Consider the following 23,877-nt stretch of genomic DNA (forward strand, 5'->3'; position numbering starts at 1 on the left):
TTTCCTCCAACCCACTGGAACAAACTTCCTCTAATGCTCCCTTTTATCTGAGCTCTGAACTCACACCTTGTTGCAGTTTCTCTCCCACTTCCCCTCATGTCCTCTGAGAGCTCATCTTGTCCATGAGACCCATCTCCTGATCCCTCAATCCTATTCCCACTGAGCTACTGACAGCACAACTTCTCCATATCAGCTGATATTGTCAATATCTTCCTCTCCCTCAATATCACCACCCAATTCTCAATAAAATATCTTTGACACAGACATCCCATCTCCATTTCCTCTCTAAAATCCTTGAATGTTTTACCTTCCAGATATTGTAAATTGTTTTCCCTTTCTCACTGTGTAAAGTTTGTTTGTTCAGAATCTCTGGAATCTTTTGCCTTTATTCACTTGTTAAGTGTCTTGAATTTCCACCTTTATTTATTTTATACAAACTCACCCAAATCTAAAAACTTCCGTGGGAATTGGGGGAATAGAACAGAAGATGGGTTTCTGCTGCTAAGTTACAATCTCAGCTGATGTTACTTTTGGACAGGAAGGTCCCAGAATAAAACCCAGGCTCAATTGACCGTAACTTTTACCCTTTTGTTTTAGAAGTATAGATGAACTAGACGGACAATTAGTTTTTAACAAGAATATTTATTAAACATGAAAATATTGACAGTAACACAAGACTCCTTCAGTCCACCCATCACCTGCTGAAGTGAACACACAATCACAGTGAGGGAGCTCCCTCTTGTGGCGAAGTGAGGTAAACGGCCTCTGCCTGGGAGATCACTGAATTATGAGGTGGAGGTGCCGGCGTTGGACTGGAGTGAGCACAGTAAGAAGTCTCACAACACCAGGTTAAAGTCCAACAGGTTTCTTTGGTAGCACAAGCCATAAGCTTTCAGAGCGCTGCTCCTTCATCAGGTGAGTGGGAGTTCTGTTTCCAAACAGGGCATATAAAGATACAAACTCACTTTACAAAATAATTTTTGTATTTTGTAAATTGAGTTTGTGTCTTTTTGAGGTTGTTATGCTGAAGCTTTATGAAGCACTGTTTAAAGCACAATGGGAGTATTGTGTTCATAACTAGCCAGCACACTTTAGGAAGGACGGGATGGTCTTTGAGAAGGTGCAGAGGAGATTTACCAGAATGACTCCAGCACTGAGGGATTTTAACTTCAGAACCAGGTTTGAGAAGCTGGATTATTCTCCTTGGAATGAAACAGGCTAAGGGGAGATCTGATTGAGGTGAACACCATTATGACAGGTTTAGATCAAGTGGAAATTGGGCAGGATCTACAGAGGCCACTGGAGGTTGTTGGTAAACGTAATCTTTTATTGTACATTCTTCTAACAATGTACAACACAAAGCTCAGCACGAGGCTTCACATAGAACCATCTCTCAGCATACTCTTATCATCTGACCTTACATCACAGTGTAGAACATTTATAAATTTAACATTAACCCTTTACACTGCACCAAGTCTTTAGTCAGCCCTCCTAACATCCCCTTCTTTGACTCAGGGTCAGTTGTCTGATTTGTCAGTCGATGTTTCTGAGATTCACCTTGAGACACTCTCCTACATTAACGGTCTGATATAAATGAAAGTTATTTTAAAAATCACGTTGTAACAGACTGGGTAAGTCAGGATTAAAACAATATCTGGGTAAATGGAGTTTGGTCACAGATCAGCCCTGACCTCAGTGAATGAGAGAACAGGCTCGAGGGGGATAAATAACCTTGTCCTGTTCCTGGTAAACTTGGACTCAGACACCAGCTGGTGAATGGAAAGTGATGGGAGACCTGGGGGAGAAGGGACTTCATCAGAAACCAGCACTGGAGCAGAGTTAGAGAGTGGGAGAATCCTGGGGAGAAACTATACAGGAACTGGAGTAGGTTGTTCAGTCTGCTCTGTCATTCAGTTAGACTCTGCTGATCAATTAGTTTATCATCAAGATTTATTTGATTCTATTCTGTAGATTAAGCTGCAGCTCAGTTTTACGGGAAATTAAAGTCAGCAGAAACAAACTCCAATTATCATGATGTAAACATGTGAATTTGGAGCAGGAGAAGGCCACTTGAGCCTGTGCCACTATTCAGTAGGATCCTGGCTGATGTGATTGGAGCTTCAACTCCACTTTCCTCTTACCCCTCACACCCTTTGACTCTCTTGTCAATCAAGAATCTATTAAATTCAGGATATTCAGTGAGCCAGCCTCCACCACTCTCTGTGGAAGAGAATTCCACACTGTAACAAAGAAAGGTTTCTCCTCATCCCAGTATTAAATGGGAGACCCTTTATTTTTAAACTGCCTCCAGTTCTCCTCTCTACAATTAACATCCACTCTGTCAAATCCCCTCAGAATTTTACATGTTTCAATCAGATCCTCTCTCATTTTTCTTAACCCCAGTAAGACCAAAACTGTACACAGTACTCTAGACGCAGTCTCACCAATACCCTGAACAAATGCAGCAAAACATTCCTGCAATAAACAACAATTCATTTACTTTTCTAATTATTTGCTGTATCTGCATACTAACTTTTCCTGATTACAGTACCAGGACACCCAGATCCCTCTGTACCTCAAAGATCTGCAATCTCCCTCTGTTTAAATAATCTATTGCTTTTCCATCCTATCTGTCAAAGTGGACAAGTTCACATTATCCAAAAATCTTGTTCCAGCTGCCAACATTTTGCCCACTCACTTAACCTTTCCATGTCGCTTTGCAGGCTTGTTATGGTCATTTACTTCTCACTTTTCCACCTACCTTTGTGTTATCTACAGATTTTAATCCTGTCATCCACATCATGAAAATAGCTTGTCAATAGTTGAGGCCCCCGCACTGATCCCCGTGGCATCTCACAGGCTACACCTTGCCATCCAAAAAGGACATGTTTCTCTCTCGTCTCTGTTTCCTATTAGCTAATCAAACTTTTATCCATGCTAATATAAAGAATTGACATGGATGGAATGCTAATATGTCATGCTTTATGCTACAAGTTCTTATTTTCTGTGTAAATTTTGATGTGGCACTTTGTCAAATGCCTTCTGGAAATCTAAATGCATCACATCCACAGGTTCCACTTTATCCACATTGCTTGTTACTTCCTCAAAGAAATCCAGTAAATTAATTAAACATGATTTCCCTTGCACAAAACCATATTGACTCTGGCTGATTGCATGGAGATTATCTATGTGTCCTATCCCCCAGCTTCCTTAATAGAAGAATGATTTAGTCCTGTATGAGATTATTTATTTATTCGTTACTTTAGTGATAGATAGATAATAAATAAATGAACATGATTCAGTCCTGCATGGAGTTCGCAGCAACAGCAGAATCCAACCCCTGCAGTGACTTGTGAACTCGCTGGTGTCTCAGCAGATTGGCTGACCGAGCAAATCTCTTCCCACATACGGAGCAGGTGAACGATCTCTCTCCTGTGTGAACCTGCTGGTGTCTCAGCAAGTGGGATGACTGAGTGAACCTTTTCCCACACATGGAGCAGGTGAACGATCTCTCTCCAGTGTGAATTTGCTGGTGTCTCAGCAGGTCCTTAGTGCTTTTAAAACTCTTCTCACACTCTGAACATTTAAAAGGTCTCTGATCAGTGTGGACCAGTTGATGTGCAATGAGCTGGGGTGGCTGAGTGAATCCCTTCCCACACGTGGAGCAAGTGAAGGGTTTCTCCCCAGTGTGAATTCACTCATGTATCAGAAGGTGGGCTGAATCAGTGAATCCCTTCCCACACACACAGCAAATGAATGGTTTCTCCCCGGTGTGAACTCGCTGGTGTCTCAGACGGTGGGATGAATGGGTGAATCCCATCCCACACACCGAGCAGGTGAACGGTTTCTCCCCAGTGTGAACTCGCTGGTGTGTCACCAAATCCTGTTTACTTTTAAAGCTCTTCTCACAGTCAGAACACTGAAATGGTCTCTTATCAGAGTGAACTCGCTGGTGTGTTTGCAGCTGGGATAAACATCCGAATCTCCTCTCACACACGGAGCAGGTGAATGGCTTCTCCCCAGTGTGAGTGCGCTGAAGGACTTGTAAATCATTTTTACTTTTAAATCTCTTCTCACAGTCAGAACACTGAAACGGTCTCTGTTCAGTGTGAACAAGTTGGTGTGTCTGAAGGTGGGCTGACTGAGTGAATCCCTTCCCACACACTGAGCAGGTGAATGGTCTCACCACCATGTGAATGCGCTCGTGTCTCAGGAGGTCCTTTGTGCTTTTAAAACTTTTCTCACAATCAGAACATTGAAACGGTCTCTGATCAGAGTGAGCCTGTCGGTGAATTAGGAGGCTTGATAAAGCATGACATCCCTTCCCACATTCAAGGCAGGTGAATGGCCTCTCACCAGTGTGGACTCGCCGGTGTGTATAGAGGCTGGATGAGTAAGCAAATCCTTTCCCGCACTCAGAGCAGGTAAGTGGCCTCTCTCCAGTGTGAATGCGGCGATGGATATCCAATTCGGATGGGTAATTGAATCCCTTCCCACAGTCCCCACATTTCAATGGTTTCTCTGTGGAGCGGGTGTCCTTGTGTGACTCCAGGTTGGATAATGAGTTGATGCCTTGTTTGCACAGAACGTTCGGGTCACGACTCACTGAGAATCATGTGGGTTTTTCCAGCCTGGTTGAAGGTCTTTCCATATTCAGCACAACAGAAACTCTCAGGTGTGTGTCTTGGCGCTTTTTCAGTCACATTGATGTTTGAAATCTTCACCCACAAACAGAACAAACATTTCTCCTTCTGCAGACAAAGTCTGACGATATTCAGTTTCCAATGAATTAAATCACTGAAACAGATCTTGATGTGAAGTTTGCTTTGAGTTTCACACCTGTAAATCCATCTTCAGAATACCCTGTAAAAACAGTTTACAAAAGTCATCACTTTCAGTCCAGGATAGAAACTCTGAATAGACGATTCTCATTTCTCCGGAACATTTTTTTCCTCTCTCATCGCCCCCTAAATCTGTAAATCCCCTCCTCCCTGGACTGAAATCCAAATCTATCTCACCATCTCCACAATTTCTTTCCTCCACTCCCAGTTTTCTCCCTCCCTCTCCTCTGTCTGGGTTCAGTTCATTATTTTGTAAATTGAGTTTGTGTCTTTGTATGCCATGTTTGTGAACTGAAATCCCACTCACCTGAGGAAGGAGCAGCGAGCGCTCTGAAAGCTAATGGCTTTTGCTACCAATAAACCTGTTGGACTTTAACCTGGTGTTGTGAGACTTCCGTCTGGGTTCAGTTCTCCAGCTCCTGTCTGCAGACTGACAATAAAAACATTGGGTCTTATTGGGGGTGTTGGGGCCTCCAGCGGGTGTTTGTGAATCCTCCCCGCCCACCTCCCAGGGTTTCCTTCCTTCCCAGAGATCAGAGTCCTCATTGATTTGAGGCCAAAGTGTAACCTCTTATTTATTGTCCCCCTCCCCCATCCTCTGATGTGAACCATCCTCCAGAGGCTGAGCCAGGATGGGGCCGTTAACCTGGGCCTGTTCCCGGGAGGGAGGGAGGGAGAAGCCCCGCAGCTGCAAACCAGGGAGCTGACCATGATTCTGAAGGGTTTGCGGATCCACAAAGTGTTTCCAGACCCTCCCAGCCACCGCCTAACGCTGACTCCGCTTCTCCGGGACAAACAAGCGCCAAGGACAGCAATGACACTGCGCATGCTCCACATCACAATGCCCGGGGACTGATTGACGGCGGTTCCGGGACCAATAGGAAGTGGGGGCGGGGCTGGAGGACCAAGTGGAGGCGGGGCTGGAGGACCAAGTGGAGGCGGCTAGTCCTCCAACCAATCGCAGCGAATGAGAGGCGAGGCTGGAGGGCCGACCGGGAGCGGCTGGTCCTCCAACCAATCGGAGTGAATGAGGGGCGGAGCCAGCCTGCAATTGAAGCATGCGCATTATGAGTAATGGCAATGCAGAATATCAGGTGAGATTTTCCATGTGGAGAGTATGAAGAATCAGTCGGGAGTTTTCTTAAATGCGTTCTGTAAACAGCAAGCCCCCAAAACAAACGTGCGGATCCATTTATAATGAACGTGGCTTCAGCTTCTCATAGTCGGCGCCTCTTAACGGACGCCATATTTATTAGGGGCAACATCAGCCAACGCATTCGCTAACGCCATCTTTGTGGAGGGCAACGCTTCATTCAGAACTTGGAGCTGGAATGGGCAGTTCAGCCCCTCGATCCTGCTGCACCATTAGATAAACTTGTTTCAGTCTCCACTGCGCTCTGGGGTAGAGAATTACACAGGTTGGCGATTCTGAGCAAAGTAATTCCTCCTTACTTCTATTTAAATCTGCCACCCCTTAACCTAAAACTATGGCCTCTCATTGTAAAATGTTTAACAAGGGGAAACACCCTCTCCATGTCTAACCTGTTAATCCCTTTTAACAATTTAAATACCTCAATTAGATTTCCTTTCATTCTTCTAAACTGCCCTTAATCTACCTTACTCCAACCCCATATTCTCTAGCCTAACGTTGTAACTTTAATCCCTGGAACTAGTCTGGTAAATCTCTTCTGCAATCTCTCGAGGAGCCTCACGTCCTCCATAATATGCAGTAATCACTGATTTGCACAGACCCAGATTGCAGAGAAACTAGAGAAATCGAGGGCTTTTGATTTGTGTGGGAGAAAACGTCAGAGACAATTTGGGCCTGTGGAAGGGAGGGAAGCAGCTGATCGGATTGCCTCAATCTTAGTGACAAAGAAACTCCATGAGTTCTCACACTTGTTGGCAGAGTGGAGGAGAGGGAGAGCCTTTCAATTGGAACTGACTGGCATGTAAATCTTTCCCTGACTGGTGTCAGAGATAATAAAAACACTCAGCCCACTTGTGTGTTTAACAAAAACCTTATTTACTTGACTTATATCCAGAATATCAATCACTATAACTGGGCTGGAGTTTACTAATCTGATCTGTAGGAATGCTACGAACATCACAGAAACAGACCCCAAAGCATGTTTCTGTCCTGGATGTGATTTACAAATCACTGTGTTTTTCTCTATTGCCAGGAAAAACATAATTAATTAAATAAATTGGGGGCGAAAATGAAGGGGCAGCCCCTTAAAGGCATACCGGCTTAAACAAAAAAACAAATGAAACTTAAAACATCAGAAAGATATGTAGAGACGCAGATAGTATGGAGGAAGCAGGGCGGCTGCAGAAGGACTTGGACAGACTAGGAGAGTGGGCAAAAAAGTGACAGATGGAATACAATGTGGGAAAATGTGAGGATATGCACTTTGGAAGGAGGAATGGCAGCATAGACAAATTTCTAAATGGGGAAATGCTTAGAAAATCAGAAGTACAAAGGGACTTTGAAGTCCTTGTTCAAGATTCTCTTAAGGTTAACGTGCAGGTTCAGTCGGCAGTTAGGAAGGCAAATGCAATGTTAGTATTCATGTCGAGAGGGCTAGAATACAGGAGTAGGGATGTACTTCTGAGGCTGTATAAGGCTCTGGCAGACTCTATTTGGCGTATTGTGAGGTGTTTTGGGCCCCAGATCTAAGCAGTGATGTGCTGGCCTTGGAAAAGGTCTGCAGGAGGTTCACAAGAATGATCCCCGGAATGAAGAGCTTGTCATATGAGGAACATTTGAGATTCTGGATTTGTACTCGTTGGAGTTTAGAAGAATGAGGGAGGATCTTATTGCAATTTACAGGATACTGCGTGGCCTGGATTGGGTGAACGTAGAAAGAACGTTTCCACTAGTCGGAAAAACTAGAACCAGACGGCACAACCTCAGACTAAAGAGACCGTACTTTAAAATAAAGATGAGGAGGAATTTCTTCAACCAGAGAGTGATGAAACTGTGGAGGCCAGGTCTTTGGGTATCTTTAAGACAGAGATAGATAGGTTCTTGATTGATAAGGGAATCGGGGGTTATGGGAAAAGGCAGGAGAATGGAGATGAGAAAAATATCAGCCATGATTGAATGGCAGAGCAGACTTGATGGGCTGAGTGGTCTTCTGCTCTTATGTCTTATGGTCTAAATAAAATGTGATTAAAAGGGTTGATAAGGCACCCCAGGCCCCACGGCGCCCAATGAGCACGGAAAACCTTGACAGTGCCAATAGACACCACATGCTCCCTCTGTCAGGATACTAGGCTGTGAATGTAGAGGTGTAGACAATCGAGTTGGACAACTCCTGTGGTCACCCCGCTGCTTGACCCTGTTGATGGCACGTTTGGCCAGGCCCAAGGCAGGCCTAACAATCCATTTCAGGATAATTAGGGATGGCCCACATCTGACAAGTTACTATAAAAAGGAGGTCTTTCTTCTTTCTTATCCCTCTCTGCACAGGATGTTGCTATATTTACTCATGAACTTGCAGGTATCTGAACAACTTAGTTCAATCAACAAATCCTTTCACACAGGGTGCAGGTTAATGCCTTCTTCCCAGTGTGAAATCCCTGTTGTACAGTGAGTTCAGGTGATTTCCTGAACTTGTTCCATAATGAGAGCACCTGAAAAGTACCTGGTCAGTGTGAATCTGTTGATGGAACACAGGTCATTTCCTCAGTGTCAACAGACTGTTGGAATGAACAAGTGAATTCATTCCCCCACACAGGCCAGGTGAACAGATTCACCCTAGTGTGAACTCGCTGGTGCCTCAGCATGCTGAATGACTGGGTAAATCCCTTCCCACACACTGAGCAGATGAATGGTCTCTCCTCATGGTAAACTCGCTGGTGTGTCAGCAAGCTGGATGATTTAACGAATCCTTGCCCACACTCCATGCAAATGAATGGTCTCTCCCCAGTGTGAATTCGCTGGTGTTCAGTGAGGTCAGATGATCGCTTGAACCCAGACCCACAGTGAGAGCATCTGAATGGCCTTTCATCAGTGTGAACTCGCTGGTGTCTCAGTAATCTGGATGACTTCGTGAATCCTTTCCCACACTCCATGCAGACGAACGGCCTCTCCCCCGTGTGAATTCGCTGGTGTTCAGTGAGGTCAGATGATCGCTTGAACCGAGTCCCACAGTGAGGGCACATGAACGGTTTCTTGTCAGTGTGAACAATTTGATGACGCATCAATTCCCCAGAACTTTTATAGCACTTCCCACAGTGTGGGCACTGAAATGGTCTCTCCTCAGTGTGAACTCGTTGGTGATCCATGAGGTGACCTGATCGACTGAATCTTTTCCCACATATGGAGCAGGTGAATGGCCTCTCCCCAGTGTGAACACCCTGGTGTCTAAGCAGATGGGATGATCGAGTAAATCCCTTCCCACACTCAGCGCAGATAAATGACCTATTTCCAGTCTGAATGTGCTGCTGAGTTTCCAGTTTAACAGAATAATTGAATCCCTTCTCACAGTCCTCACAATTCCAGGATGTCACCATGCTGCACGTGTCCTTGTGTCTCTCCAGGTTGGAGGTAAAATTGAAAGCTTGTCCACACCCAGAGCATATGTACAGTTCCTCTCTGCTGTGAACGGTGCTTTTTTCTTCCATGGTCACAATGCGATGATGATATTCAGATAGCGATAAATTGGGTGGCTCTGTTAAAGCTGATATGATGTTTGGTTTCAGTTTCCTGAAATTGAAAAAAGGGAGTGAAAGAGTAAAACCACAAAAATACAAAGGCAGATTGTGAAACTGAACTGAATAAATCTGGTAATCTGTGGGGCCGGCACCAGGAAACAGTGACCATGAAAGCTGTTGGATTGTCTCCTTCAGGCAAGACACAAGTCAGTGGTTGAGGGAGAGAGAGGGAGTTCGTGAGGTGAAGAACCAAACTCTTCAGGCAACTTCAGATCACCTGTCCTAATATCTCATTATGTGCCTTAGTGTGAAGTGCTGGTTTGAAGTGTTAAAAATGCAATAGAAATAAAAAATATTATTGATTTAGACAGATATTGCTAATCCTTCAAGATCACGATCTGAAAATCCTGTAATCCCCTTACCAAACAGCAGTTCAAGAAGGTCAAACACCATCTTCTCCACAGTTAACTGGGGATGGGGAATATGGACTGCTGATCTAGTTCATGACACCCAAATCAGAAAAATAAATTTTAAGATGTGTAAAATAAATTTAAAGCATCAATGGAAATACAAGTTCGTGAAAGAATGCTCCTTCCCTGTGTATATTTAGTGTCCATTTAGCAACCCAATCTCTCCATGGATTCACCTCCCCTGACAATTCCACACTGGAAATTGCTTAGGGTTAAATGCAGCAGTGAGGATTGGAGGCAGGTCACTGAATATCTTCAAAGCTTAGGTTTTGATCCACAAGAAAGTCAAGGGTATGGACGGGGTGGGGGTAGCAAAGTAGACATGATCTTATTGAATGATGCAGCAGGCTCGATGGGCCGAATGACCGACTCCTGTTCCCAATTCTGATGTTCTTCGATAGCAGCGCATGCGCCCTGCTACGTATTCTCCCTCTGAAGACAGAGGTTCTGAACCCGCCCCCTGAAGCCCCGCCCACTGTGACCCGGCACCGATAGCTGCACACGCGCCCTGCAACCTATTGGCCCTCTGAAGAGGTTCTGAACCCGGCCCCTGAAGCCCCGCCCATTGTGATCCAACACCGAGGCATGCGCCCTGCTACCTATTGTCCCTCTGAAGACAGAGATTCTGTACCCGCCCCCTGGAGCCCCGCCCATTGTGACCTGGCACTGACATATGCGCATGCGCTCTCCTTCCCCTCGAAACAACACAGGGGTCGAAAACTGAGGCCTCTTTTCGGGATAAAAGCCTGACAGCTTAAACCCGGGACCTGCACGGTCTGATTCCGGCCTTGCCGCCAACAGCGGGTGTTTGTGAAGCCATAGCTCCTTCCCCACCCCGACTCCCGGCTTCATGTCTCCCGCAGCCCCACCGACTCACCCGCTGAAAGAAACGTCTCCCGCACTCGGAGGGCTCCGAGCAAAGTGACACTGCGCACGCTCCAGATACAGCACTGCGCTTGCGCACTGGGCTCCGATGGAATGACTAGGGCACTTTCACAACCGCAGGGGTACCTGGGAGTTAACGGCGTCATTGTCAAAGACAATAATAGAAAATTATCTTGTGCAATTAAGATCAATTAAGTTTAAAAAATGCATTCCTCGGAATTTATGCGCTGCATTCTCTATTTCTAAAATTGTTTTAAACTAGTGCTCTGCTATAGGAATACCCCGGTTTTTAAAACTTTTCCCACTGGTTTCCCTCTCTCTGCTCCTCTGAAGGTGCTCATACTGGTTGGGTAAATCCCACAGACATTGGTTTCTTTCACTTTCTTTCTCCTGATGCTGAATATTCTGTTTCATGGAATGATACATCACAGATGGAAACCATTTGGTTCATCCTGCCCAGTCGGCCTGTCTTTAAGATCTATCCAATTAATCCCACGGCCCTGCTGGCAGAATGAGACCTATAAATATACTGCAGCAATGTAAGAGGTGAATGGAAAATGTTTTCCAGTTGCATACCTCTCAGCCACACTCACCTCTAAAAAGATAAATTGGCCGATGTACTAAGCAGATATTAAGGTTCCACTTGAAATTAAAACAGAAGGCGCTGGAAAAATGCAGCAGTCACTGAAGCCGAGTTTAATGATGGTGCTGAACTGCTGTTAGAAAGTAACCAGCAATCCAACAAGCCACTCAAAATATTGAATCAAACAAAATTGATCAAAGATTGAACCAAAGTATTCTGTTTTCCAACTTGGTGCTATGATTTTTTGTTTTAATGTTCTCACAATTACCGGGCTTGTTTTATACTCATTCCCACCCGTCGCTGTCCATGAAACACATTACCCCCACTCTGATTCTCCATCCCATCAGAGACAACTCAGTCACTGACTGGAAATTAGGGCTTTTAATGAGAGCTCTAACAACTGAGAATGTACCATAGGCAGAATCAACTCAAGCTAACAAACCCCAGACAGTAAACATTATCTTCCAGACCTGAATATAAAACAGTGAACATTGTCCCCCAGACCCAAATATAAAGCAGTGAACATTCTCCCCCCAGATCTGAGTATAAAACAGTGAACATTCTCCCCCAGTCCCAAATATGAAACAGTGAGCATTATCCCCCAGACCCAAAAACAAAACAGTGAACATTGTCCCTTCAGACCCGAATATAAAGTACTGAACATTATCATCACCCAGACCTGAATATAAAACAGTGAACATTATATTCCACCCCCGTCGAACCAAATGTAAAACAGTGAACATTATGTCCCTCACACTTGAATACAAAATTGTCCTGATGCATTCAGACAGCATTATCACAATATTCCAAATGTGTTTGTTCCAGGAATAGATTCAGCGGCTGCATCACTGGAGAGCAGAGATACTCTACTGAAACTTGGCTCATGTGAGGAATCCCTCCATTGAGGCTCAGGAATGCTACAACTAATCACGTGACCACCAAGTGTGTAACTGAACAAATTACTGCAACCTTGAGCATGTGTTTTAGTGTGAAATGATTTGCTTAACTTGTTGCTTCAGATTTGAGAGAAAATTTCCCATTCTGGGGTAAGTTGACCTTGACCCAGGCATTTTTCAGATCTGAAAGTGATGGCCTTTAGCACAATCACAAGGCTGCACAATACAGAGAGAACACTAATCTGTTTCATTCTGCGACAATGTTATGGTTACACAAGTAATAGTTTCCACTAATTAGCTGCCAGCACCAAAAAGGCATTCAGTCTCCCATGCAAATTAGCAAGGCTGGGTATGAATATCTTTGCCAGTGCAGTGCGAGGTACTAGACTGTACATCCCAGTGAGTGGGTGATAGAATAAAACAGCATGTTCCTTGATTTGTCATAATAGATAATGATTTTTCTTCTGCAACCCACACTCACAAAACCAAAAATACAATGTTTACTCTGATTACAGTTGGGCAGCACCTGCTGAATAATCCTGAGCATGTCAACTGCTACACTCATAATCAATTGAAGATGATCAGTCGAGTTCATAATAAGGCTCAGTTATAGTTGCGAGAACTAACATATGCAACAATCCTTTCCCTGCAAACAAAAGGAGAATTTTCAAGCCTTGCACCTTTTTTGAATTTCCCAGAAGCTTGAGAATCCAACAGTCTTCTATTGATTTCTCCATGGTAATACTTCAAGTCAATGAGAGTCCACCAATTGTGATCATTTAAAATTTGGCATTCTTCTGTTTAGCCGGATGAATGCATGATGAAGAGATTCAGCAACAGGTTTTTCCTTTCAGCAATATTCAAGTTCAGTGCTACAAGTATCTGCGCATTGTTTTATGTTCCTTAATAATTAAACGTGATCAGGGAAGTGTCACTGTGAATAATATGCAAGTCAGTGAGAATTGTGAGCATTTTCTAATTGGAAATCTTAAGCAATGGAACCTTTCAGACACTGAATTGTACAGTTTGCACCAAACATCAATTTAAGATTGCAGAAAAAGTTCATAAACTTATTATAAACAAGTTTCTATTGAAACACAGCAGCCCTGAAAATCAGTGACATCTCAGACTATTATACTTCAGCCAGCTGTAGCAATTGTTAATGTCAGCAGAAACATAGAACATAGAACACTACAGCGCAGTACAGGCCCTTCGGCCCTCGATGTTGCGCCGACCAGTGGAGCCAATCTAATGACCCTCTAACCTAAACTATTCCAATGTTATCCATATGCCTATCCACTGACCATTTGAACACCCTTAAAGTTGACGAGTCCACAACTGCTGCAGGCAGGGCATTCCTCGCCCTTACTACCCTCTGAGTAAAGAACCTACCTCTGACATCTGTCCTATAACTACCACCCCTTAATTTAAAGCTATGTCCCCTCGTGTTAGCCGTCACCATCTGAGGAAAAAGGCTCTAACTATCCACCCTATCTAACTCTCTGATCATCTTGTATGCCTCAATTAGGTCACCTCTCAACCTTCTTCATTCTAATGAAAACAACCTCAAGTCCCTCAACCTTTCCTCATAAGACCTTCCCACCATACCAGGCAACATCCTGGTAAAAGCAAACCAAGTACTGTCTGCCTATCCATCCTGAATGTGATTAACAGCAGCAGTAACTGCAAAATCCAACTCCTGCTGACAACTGTGAACTTGCAGATGTGTCAGCAAGTGGGATGACCGAGTGTATCCCTTCCCACACACAGAGCAGGTGAATGGCCTCTCCCCAGTGTGGGCAAGCTTGTGCAAATGCAGGCTGCCAGACTGAGTGAATCCCTTCCCACATACGGAGCAAGTGAATGGTCTCTCCCCAGTGTGAGTGCGTTGATGTGCAGTGAGGATTGATAACTGCCTGAAACTCTTTCCACAGTATGTGCAAATAAATGGCTTCTCCTCAGTGTGAATTCGCTGATGTGACAGGAGGCCGGATGAATTGGTGAATTCCCTCCCACACATGGAACAGGTGAACGGCTTTTCCCCAGTGTGAACTCGCTTGTGTGCACTGAGATTGGATGAAGACCTGAACCTCTTTCCACAGGAAGTGCAGCTGAATGGTCTCTCCTCTGTGTGAACTCGCTGATGTGACAGCAGGTTAGATGACAGAGTGAATCTCTTGCCACACACAGAACAGGTGAATGGCTTCTCTCCTGTGTGAATTCGTTGGTGTGACCAAAGACCAGATGGCCCAGCAAAACCCTTCCCACACAAGGAGCAAGTGAACGACTTCTTCCCAGTGTGAACTCGTTCATGTGCATTGAGGTTGGATGAACAGGAGAACCCCTTTCCACAGGTTGAGCAGTTGAATGGCCTCTCCTCAGTGTGAATTCGCTGGTGTAACAGCAGATGGGAGGAGGTAGTGAATCCTTTCCCACACACAGAACAGATGAATGGCATCTCTCCAGTGTGACTGTGTCTATGGTTTTCCAGCAAGTATGGATAATTGAATCCTTTACCACAATCATCACATTTCCATGGTTTCTCTATTTTCTCAGCCCCAATGTGACTGTGTCGATGGGTTTCCAACTGGGATGGATAATTGAATCCCTTACCACAATCCTCACATTTCCACGGTTTGTCCATGGTACTGCTGTCCATCTGTCTCTCCAGGTTGGATGATTAGTTGAAGCTTCATCCACATACAAACCATGTGTATGGTTTCTCCCCACTGTTAAAGGTGTGATGTTTTTCAGACTGTGTAACTGGTTAAAGCTCTATCCCCAGTCAGTTCACTGGAATGTTCTCACTTGGGTGTGTGTGTGTGTGTGTGTCTCAGTTCTTTTTCTGTCACATTGAATTTTGAAATTTTCTTCTTCAGCCAAAACAGAAAATGATTTCTTCCTCCACCATCAAAAGCAATCATATTTAAGTCATGATGAATGGAATGGCTGTCAGACCTTGACCTGAAGTTTGCAAAACCTCCTCTTCTAGTTCCCTGCAAAGAAAGTTTTGAAAAACTAATTCAGAACAGGCAATTTCATTTTCCATGAAACATTTCTCCATCTCATTTACCTTGAGCTGTAATCCCCATCTCACATACTCTCTCTTGTCCCGGAGCTGAAAGCAAACTCATTGCCCCATTTCCACTCTGAGCCCAGCTCCCTCTCTCTCCTCACTCTGGATGGATTTGGTTCTCCAGACCATGTGCAGATTGAGAATACAATCAAGGGGTCAATTATTTTCCTTCCAAGTCAGAGGATGTGCAGCCCCGCTTACTCTGTTGTTACCACAATAGGCACATGTGCTCTGCTCACCAATGAAACACCACAGAGACCATTAATATGGGCCTGTTCCTAGGAAAGGCTCCATTTAATTCATGCCACAACAGTAGGGGAATTACCTTTGCGCCTGTGCAGGAGGTATCATCAGTCACAGAAAATAATTGCAGCTAGTGTCTCAAACTTCATTTTACCATTTGCTCCCAGACATTCTCAATTCAATTTTGAAATGCAAACTGAAACCTGGCATTATGGAGTAAATTAAAACACATTTTAACTGTCATTTTCAGAATGACTATTCCCAGGAATTAATTCCCAAGTCAGTAAATTAAAATTCTCATCAGAAATGTAGGCGGCACCATGGTCAGCACTGCTGCCTCACAGCTCCAGGGACCTGGGATTGATTGCCAGTCTTGGGTCACTGTCCGTGTGGAGTCTGCCCCTTCTCCCCATGTCTGCGTGGGTTTTCTCCAGATGCTCTGGTTTCCTCCCCTCGTCCAAAGATGTGCCGGTTAGGTGCATTGGCCATGCTAAATTGCTCCTTCATGTCCTGGGATGAGTAGAGGAATTAGCAGCTTACACATGTGGGGTTATGGGAATCGGGCCTAGGTAAGTAACCTCCTTCAGCACTGTAGGGATTCTATGAAATACATTGGTAGAATTGCTATTTTAATGGGTATTTTCACAAATGCTATAAAATGATTTTTCAAAACAAATTAATATTTTCTTCAACAGATAATTAGCAAATAAAAAGTATTTAATAAAACAACCACCCAGTGTGGGGTTCAGGATTCTAGTTCAGGCTTTCTGAGCTCTAGGAACCGCTAACTGAATTGTCTCCACAAAACTTGCCCAACTCCCTCCCGAGAAAAAGCTGCAAACTCGGGATCTGCAGCTTTTTATTGAGGGTGTTGGGGCCTCCAGCGGGTGTTTGTGAATCCTCCCTGCCCACCTCCCAGGGTTTCCTTCCTTCCCAGAGATCAGAGTCCTCATTGATTTGAGGCCAAAGTGTAACCTGTTATTTACTGTCCCCCTCCCCCATCCTCTGATGTGAACCATCCTCCAGTGGCTGAGCCAGGATGGGGCCGTTAACCTGGGTCTGTTCCCGGGAGGGAGGGAGGGAGAAGCCCCGCAGCTGCAAACCAGGGAGCTGACAATGATTCTGAAGGGTTTGCGGATCCACAAAGTGTTTCCAGACCCTCCCAGCCACCGCCTAACGCTGACTCCGCTTCTCCGGGACAAACAAGCGCCAAGGACAGCAATGACACTGCGCATGCTCCAAGTCACAATGCCCGGGCAGCTCGAAACCAATAGGAAGAGTGGGCGGGGCTGGAGGACCGATGGGAGCGGATGGTCCGCCAACCAATCGGAGTGAATGAGGGGGCCGGGCTGAGCCTGGAGCTCCCTCTGCGCGTGCGCTCGGCCGCACACTGTCAAGATGGCGGTCGTTCACCCGGGCCTGAATCGGGGATAAAAGCAAGAGCAGCTGTCAATGGTTCAAATACCGAATCCGAACTTCTTATTGGGGACTTCCGGTCTACACCGGATTTTTATAAAGCCTCCAAGCCCACTCACTCCCCTCCAGCTCCATCACCTATTCCTGATTTACGTGGTATTATCTCCCAGACTATTTCTACAACCGCGTCAGTGATCAGCACTGCGCATGTTCCAGATCACCACAATGCAACTCGCCCTCAACCCCGCCCTTCATTCACTCCGATTGCTTGGAGGACTAGTCGCTCTCGCTCGGTCCTCCAGCCCCGCCCCTTCATTCACTCTGAATGTTTTGTCATCTCCCAAAATCCAAGGCCATCTTTCCCAGAACTCCATATTTGAATCCTTCCATCAGGTTTCTGCCTTGCCACATTACTGAAACATAAGAACATAAGAAATAGGAGCAGGAGTAGGCCATCTAGCCCTTCGAGCCTGCCCCGCCATTCAATAAGATCATGGCTGATCTGTCGTGGCTCAGTTCCACTTTCCCGCCCTCTCCCCATAACCCTTAATCCCCTCTCTTATCAAAAACCCATCAACCCGCATCTTAAAAATATTTAGCAAGGCAGCCTCCACCACTTCAACACGCAGAGAATTCCAGAGATTCACCACCCTCTGAGTGAAGAAGTTCCTCCTCAACTCCGTTCTAAACCGCCCCCCCCTTTATCTTGAGGCTGTGCCCCCTAGTCCTACTATCTTTTTTGAGCGGGAAGAGTCTCTCCACCTCTATCCTATCCATCCCATTCATCATCTTATACGTCTCAATGAGATCTCCCCTCATTCTTCTAAACTCTAACGAGTACAAGCCTAGTTTATTCAGCCTCTCCTCATAGCTCAACTCCGGTATCAGCCTAGTAAACCTCCTCTGCACTCCCTCCAAAGCCAAAATATCTTTGCGCAGGTGCAGCACCCAAAAATGCACACAGTACTCCAGCTGTGGCCTCACCAATGCCCTATACAGCTGCAGCAAGACCTCCCTACTTTTATATTCAATCCCCCTCGCTATGAAGGCCAGCATCCCATTCGCCTTCCTGACCACCTGCTGCACCTGCAAGCTGGGTTTTTGCGACTCATGCACAAGGACCCCTAGGTCCCTCTGCACCGTCACCTGCTGCAGTTTTTCGCCCCGTAAGTAATAATCCTTCCTACCTTTATTCCTACCAAAGTGGACCACCTCACACTTGCCAACATTAAATTCCATTTGCCATTTCCTGGCCCATTCGCCCAGCCTATCTAGATCCTTCTGCTCTTGTCAAAGTCCCCTCTGACATCCTATGTGACTGTGACAAAGATAAACTCTCCCTTCTCATCCTTGACCTATTTGCAGCCTTTGACAAGGTCGCCTACATCATTCTACTCCATCCCTCTCCACTGTCCCCCAGCTGGGTGGGGCTGGTCTCCCCTGGATCTATATGGGTGGCATGGTGGTGAGCACTGATGCAATAAGCCCTAGGGACCCAGGTTCAATTCTCAGCATTAGTGGTTTCCTCCCACAATCCAAAAGATATGCTGGTTAGGTGCATTGACCATGCTAAATTCTCCCTCAGTATATCCAAACATGCGCAGGAATGTAGCGACCAGGGGATTTTCACAGTAACTTCATTTCAGTGTTAATGTAAGCCTACTTGTGACACTAATAAATAAGTAAACTTTAAACTTTAAAACTATTCTCTCTTCAATCAGAGTCAGCGAATCACTTGTAATATCTTGCCTTCTCATTCCCACACTTACCTCTGGTGTCTCCAGAGGCTCCAGCCTTGGCCTCTTATTTCTCATCAACATATTCCCATCAATTACATCGTCTGAAGACAGTGTTAGTTCTCACATTTATATCGTCTCTTCAACACAGTAAATGTTAGGTGTTGTTATTGTCTGACAATGATAGATCAGGAATATCATACAAACATTTTAAATGTTCATTCCACATTTCTATTTATTCTCAAAGTCTCAGTCTGGAACAGATCCCAATTTAACACTAATCTCTGATTTGATGTCACATTTCCAATATTCACCGTTGTTCTTCCTGACTCTAAACCCAGTCGTAAAGGAGTTTCTGTTCTGCCTCTAGGACCATTGAATTATGGAAGACCATGGCTGGGACACATTTCTTACACACCTCAGGTTACATAGCCACATGCTCAGTCCTGGATGTCACTAAAAGCAGCAATGACAAATCCAAATCCTACGATCATTTGTGAACACGCTGGTGTCTCAGAAGGTCGGATAATTGAATGAATCCCTTCCCACACTCAGAGCAGGTGAATGGCCTCTCTCCAGTATGAACTCGTTGGTGTCTCTGAAGAGTAGATGACTGAGCAAAGCTGTTCCGACATACAGAACAGGTGAATGGCCTCTCCCCAGTGTGAACTCGTTGGTGTACCAGAAGGTCGGACAATTGACTGAATCCCTTTCCACACTCAGAGCAGGTAAATGGCTTCTCCCCAGTGTGAACTCGCTGATGTCTCAGAAGTTGGGATGATTGAATGAATCCTTTGCCACACACAGAGCAGAGGAACGGTCTCTCCCCAGTGTGAACTTGCTGATGTGTCAGAAGGTGGGATGACCGATTGAATCTCTTCCCACACACAGAGCAGAGGAATGGCCTCTGCCCCGTGTGAACAAGCTGATGTGCTACCAGATGCTTCTTGCTTTTAAACCTCTTCTCACAATCAGAACATTTAAAAGGTCTCTCATCACTGTGTACAAGTTGATGGTCAGTGAGATGGGATGACTGAGTGAATCGCTTCCCACAGACAGAGCAGGTGAATGGTATCTCCCCAGTGTGACAATGGTATTGTGTTTTCAGCATTGGGTAATTGAAGCTCTTATCACAGTCCCCATATTTCCACAGTTTCTCCACGATGCCAGTGTCCTTCTGATTCTCCAGGTTGGACAATCAATTGAAACCTGTATGGTTTCTCCTTGCTGTGAATGATGTTGTTCTTTCCAGTATGTTTTATCAGGCTGTATAACTGGTTAAAGATCTTTCCACAGTCAGTTCACTGGAACACTCTCACTTGGTGCTTTTCCAGTCAATTGTTTCAAAACTTCCAGTTTGAAATCCTTAGACAGGACAAAGAAACCTTTCTCATTGTACATTCAAAAGTCCACAGTATTCAAACACTGATGAATCAAATGAGTAGATGTTGGATGTCATGTTTGCTTTGATGTTCTTGTTTGGAATTCCTCCCTTTCTCATAGCCTGTAAAAGGAATTTATACAATTAATCCTCATAAGTACAGGACAGAAATTCTGAATAGACAATTCTGGTTCTGTGGAACATCTTTTCCTTGCTTGTTCACTTATGGGCTGAAGGACCTCTTTCTATGCTGTATGACTCTATGACAGCAAGTCCAGTTAGCCCCAAGACCTCAGTGCCTGCTCACCCACATTGATTCCCTGTCACAGCAAAAGCAGAAAATGCTGGAAACTCTCAGCAAGTCTGACAGCATCTGTGGGCAGAGAATAGAGCCAACGTTTCGAGTCAGGATGACTCTTCGTCAGATTTCAGCATCTGCAGTACTTTGCCACGATGTCCAGTCAAGCGGAGTCTTGGTTTTGAAATTATCGTTTTTATAGAATCATAGAACCCCACAGTGCAGAAAGAGGCCCTTCAGCCCATTGAGTCTGCACCAAACACAATCCCACCCAGGCCCTACCCCCATATCCCTACATGTTACAACCACTAATCCCTCTAACCTACGCACCACTGGACACTAAGGGGCAATTTCTTAGCACGGCCAATCAACCTAACCCGCACATCTTTGGACTGTGGGAGGAAACCGGAGTACCCGGAGGAAACCCACGTAAACACAAGGAGAATGTGCAAACTCCACACAGACAGTGACCCGAGCCGGGAATCAAACCCAGGACCCTGGAGCTGTGAAGCAGCAGTGCTAACCACTGTGCTACCGTGCCGCCCAAATACCAGACGCATTGATACCGAAAATCATTTCCCACAGACAAGACAGCTTCTTTGCACATTCAAAGGTCAGTGATCTTGATGAATCGACTGAATCTAGATGTAATGGTTTGAATTGTGAATTCTTTCCTTCCAGTATCTAGTAAATGCAATACTGTCAGTCCAGGATAGCAATCCACCATTTTTGGTTTTTATTTCACATTTCTAGCACCTGCAGTATTTTGCTTTTAGCATAGAAATGCATAAAGCTCTCTCCTGTGCTGGTATTGCCCCCTATAAAGATGGCAGCGTCCTTGCTGGAACAGTGCTCTTTACAAAGATGGCAGCGTCCTTGCCAGAACATTGCCCCTTATAAAGCTGGCCCCTTATAAAGATGGCGGCGTCCTTGCCGGAACATTGCCCCTTATAAAGATGGCGGCCGGCGGGCCCGGCCCGGGACCGAGAGAACAACTGAATCTATCGGTCCTCTTTGTCCAAATGGGGAACCGTTAGATTTTTATCGAACTCTGCGACCCGAGTCTGCTGGTAATGAAATCTCTCCACCCACCGGCTCTGTTCCCCATCCACACTCGGTGTTTTATTTCACCCGCCGCCAAAGCCGCACCAGCTCCTCGCGCTTCCATCGAGCTGCAGCACCCGCACCGCGCATGCTCCAGTCACAGCCTGACAGTGCGCCTGCGCAGCAGCTCCCACAGTGAATGCCAAGTGACACCTCGAGTGAGTTTCAGCACTACCTGACATAGAAAAGTTCAATGAATGGGTGCCTGAGAGAAAGATAGAGAGTAAGTGACTTAGACAGTATTTGAGAGAGAGGTTAAGAGAGTGAAAAAGGAGGGTGTTTAATTGAGTATGGGGTGGAAGGTAAGTGAAGTGAGTGTCTCAGACAGAGGAGAGCAATGTTAAAAGAGTCAGTATATGACAGAGGTTCACACAACTGAGGATCACTGAGAATAATCCAAAATAAGGAGATGACCCAGAAAACTACCAATAGGAATTTGAACACTTCACTCATTCTTAAAGGGGCAGTTGGGGCTTGATGCTGTTCCGCTTCCAGTTAAAGGGACAGGCACAGCCTCGCTCTTCTCTCTATTCTGTTTATAATGGTTAAAGGTTGATAGGAGTGAGGTTTATTTAAAAGGACAGTGTGTGGGAAGTCACATCAATAAAACTGGGAATTCTTGGACACGCTGTATCTCCTTTTTTATCTGAGAATCAAATTGTTGTCTAATTGTCTCAGCAGTTAACAGGCTCCTTTGAACTTCTCCAGCTGCTACTTTAATGTAGACTTCAGCCAATTTATTTGAAGCTGGTTTCTGTTCAATAAACTGGCACTGACACACACACGCTAAAATATTTTAAACTTTTCTGCATTTTCAGTCTGGAAATCTAAACCTGCCGTTTCACTTTCAGTCAGGAACAGATCCCAGTTTTACACCAATCTCTGATTTAGCAGCATGCTTCCAGCATTCACTGTTCTTCTTCCTGACTCCAAACACAGTTGTAAAGGAACTTCTCTTCCTGGTCTAGGAGCGCTGAAACATGGACAGGAGCAACTGAGATTCTTATACATCTCAGGATTAAATTACACGGGTACTTTGTTGTTGTGAAGAGAGATGAGGAAGATCAAAGTGCTGTTTGTCCCTCTCAGTGTGATCCTGAAGGACTACGTTCTGTTCCTGCCACATGATCCTCCCCTGTTTGTCCTTTCTGAGCTCCAGCCTGGTGATGTTAAGCACTCAGGTGGGAAAGACAAAAATCTACAATAATGTTTAAAACAAAGCTGGTCTATCTCACATTTATTCACAATATTACACCTCAACAAATGAAGACTGTCAGAGTGAACATGATTCAGACCTGGATATGATTAACGGCATCAATAAGAGTAGAATCCAAACCTTGCAGTTGTTTGTGAACTCGCTGGTGTGTTAGCAGGTGGGATGACTGAAAAAATCCCTTTCTACAAACATTACAGGTGAACGGCCTCTTCCCAATGTGAACTCCTTGGTGTTTCAGAAGACAAGATAAATAAGAAAATCCTTTCCCACAGACAAAGCAGGTAAATGGCCTCTCCCCAGTGTGAACTTTCTGGTGTGTCAGCAGGTTGAATCATAGAACCCTACAGTGCAGAAAGAGGCCCTTCAGCCCATCGTGTCTGCACTGAACCTAATCCCACCCAGGCCCTAGCCCCATATCATACCCACTAATCCTTCTAACTTACACATCCCTGGACACTAAGGGGGAATTTCTTAGCATGGCCAATCAACCTAACCCACACATCTTTAGACCGTGGGAGGAAACCGGAGCACCCGGAGGAAACCCACGCAGACACGAGGAGAACATGCAAATTCCACACAGACAGTGACTGAGCCAGGAATCGAACCCAGGACCCTGGAGCTGTGAAGCAGCAGTAGCTAACCACCGTGCTACCGTGCCACTCCACACCGAGAAGCCCCGCAACTGCAAACCAGGGAGCTGACAATGATTCTGAAGGGTTTGCAGATCCACAAAGTGTTTCCAGACCCTCCCATCCACCGCCTAACACTGACTCTGCTTCTCCAGGACAAACAAGTGCCAAGGCCAGCAATGACACTGCACATGCTCCACATCACAATGCCCGGGGATTTTGTCATTAGCTTTGGATGGTTACATGTATTTAACCAATTGGGCCTCTCTAGCAACAACTGACCTCCAATCACGTGCCTTGAAAAACAACCGTTAACAAAAACCCACAACTTATTGTTTCAGTTCCGTTTTATCTTAAGCTCAGCTGAACAGCTGGACCTTGCGGTCTGGTCTTTTTTTGTCTGTTCCGTATTTTTTATACAATAACAGGATGTAGCTCAAA

General features: G+C 45.2%; 4 protein-coding genes across 5 annotated transcripts in view; all 4 read right to left on the reverse strand.

The window, feature by feature from the left end:
- Positions 1 to 23,877, reverse strand: part of LOC145363729 (uncharacterized) — a 356,716-nt gene that overhangs the window by 57,301 nt on the left and 275,538 nt on the right. The gene's annotated exons all lie outside the window — the stretch shown is intronic.
- LOC145335543 (uncharacterized) lies at positions 3,296 to 5,449 on the reverse strand. The gene is made up of 2 exons (XM_080181340.1): positions 5,149 to 5,449; positions 3,296 to 4,863 (listed from the first exon to the last, which is right to left on the reverse strand). Exon 2 carries the CDS (start codon positions 4,190 to 4,192, stop codon positions 3,695 to 3,697), a length of 498 nt encoding a protein of 165 aa, XP_080037466.1. The 5' UTR covers positions 4,193 to 4,863; positions 5,149 to 5,449; the 3' UTR covers positions 3,296 to 3,694.
- Positions 8,289 to 10,825, reverse strand: LOC145363580 (uncharacterized). Its single transcript, XM_080218763.1, has 2 exons — positions 10,605 to 10,825; positions 8,289 to 9,555 (listed from the first exon to the last, which is right to left on the reverse strand). Exons 1-2 carry the CDS (start codon positions 10,823 to 10,825, stop codon positions 8,496 to 8,498), a joined length of 1,281 nt encoding a protein of 426 aa, XP_080074889.1. The 3' UTR covers positions 8,289 to 8,495.
- LOC145363581 (uncharacterized) overlaps positions 13,986 to 23,877 on the reverse strand; it is a 45,312-nt gene continuing 35,420 nt past the window's right edge. Inside the window, 5 exon segments of the mRNA XM_080218764.1 lie at positions 13,986 to 14,709; positions 19,546 to 19,683; positions 19,768 to 20,005; positions 22,928 to 23,032; positions 23,719 to 23,732. Coding sequence (XP_080074890.1) covers positions 13,986 to 14,709; positions 19,546 to 19,683; positions 19,768 to 20,005; positions 22,928 to 23,032; positions 23,719 to 23,732 — 1,219 coding nt within the window.

The sequence above is a fragment of the Carcharhinus amblyrhynchos genome, unplaced genomic scaffold (assembly GCF_965287045.1).
Source record: "Carcharhinus amblyrhynchos unplaced genomic scaffold, sCarAmb.v2.hapA scaffold_39, whole genome shotgun sequence".
Taxonomy (NCBI): Eukaryota; Metazoa; Chordata; class Chondrichthyes; order Carcharhiniformes; family Carcharhinidae; genus Carcharhinus; species Carcharhinus amblyrhynchos.

Excerpts from the sequence above, each read along its gene's own strand:
- LOC145335543 (XM_080181340.1), bottom strand. The coding sequence starts at position 4,192 with ATGGTGGTGAGACCATTCACCTGCTCAGTGTGTGGGAAGGGATTCACT.
- LOC145363580 (XM_080218763.1), bottom strand. The coding sequence starts at position 10,825 with ATGAAGCCGGGAGTCGGGGTGGGGAAGGAGCTATGGCTTCACAAACAC. Across the intron at positions 9,556-10,604 it reads GGCGGGGCTCCAGGGGGCGG|GAAACTGAAACCAAACATCA; the intron begins GTACAGAATCTC and ends TTTCAATTTCAG.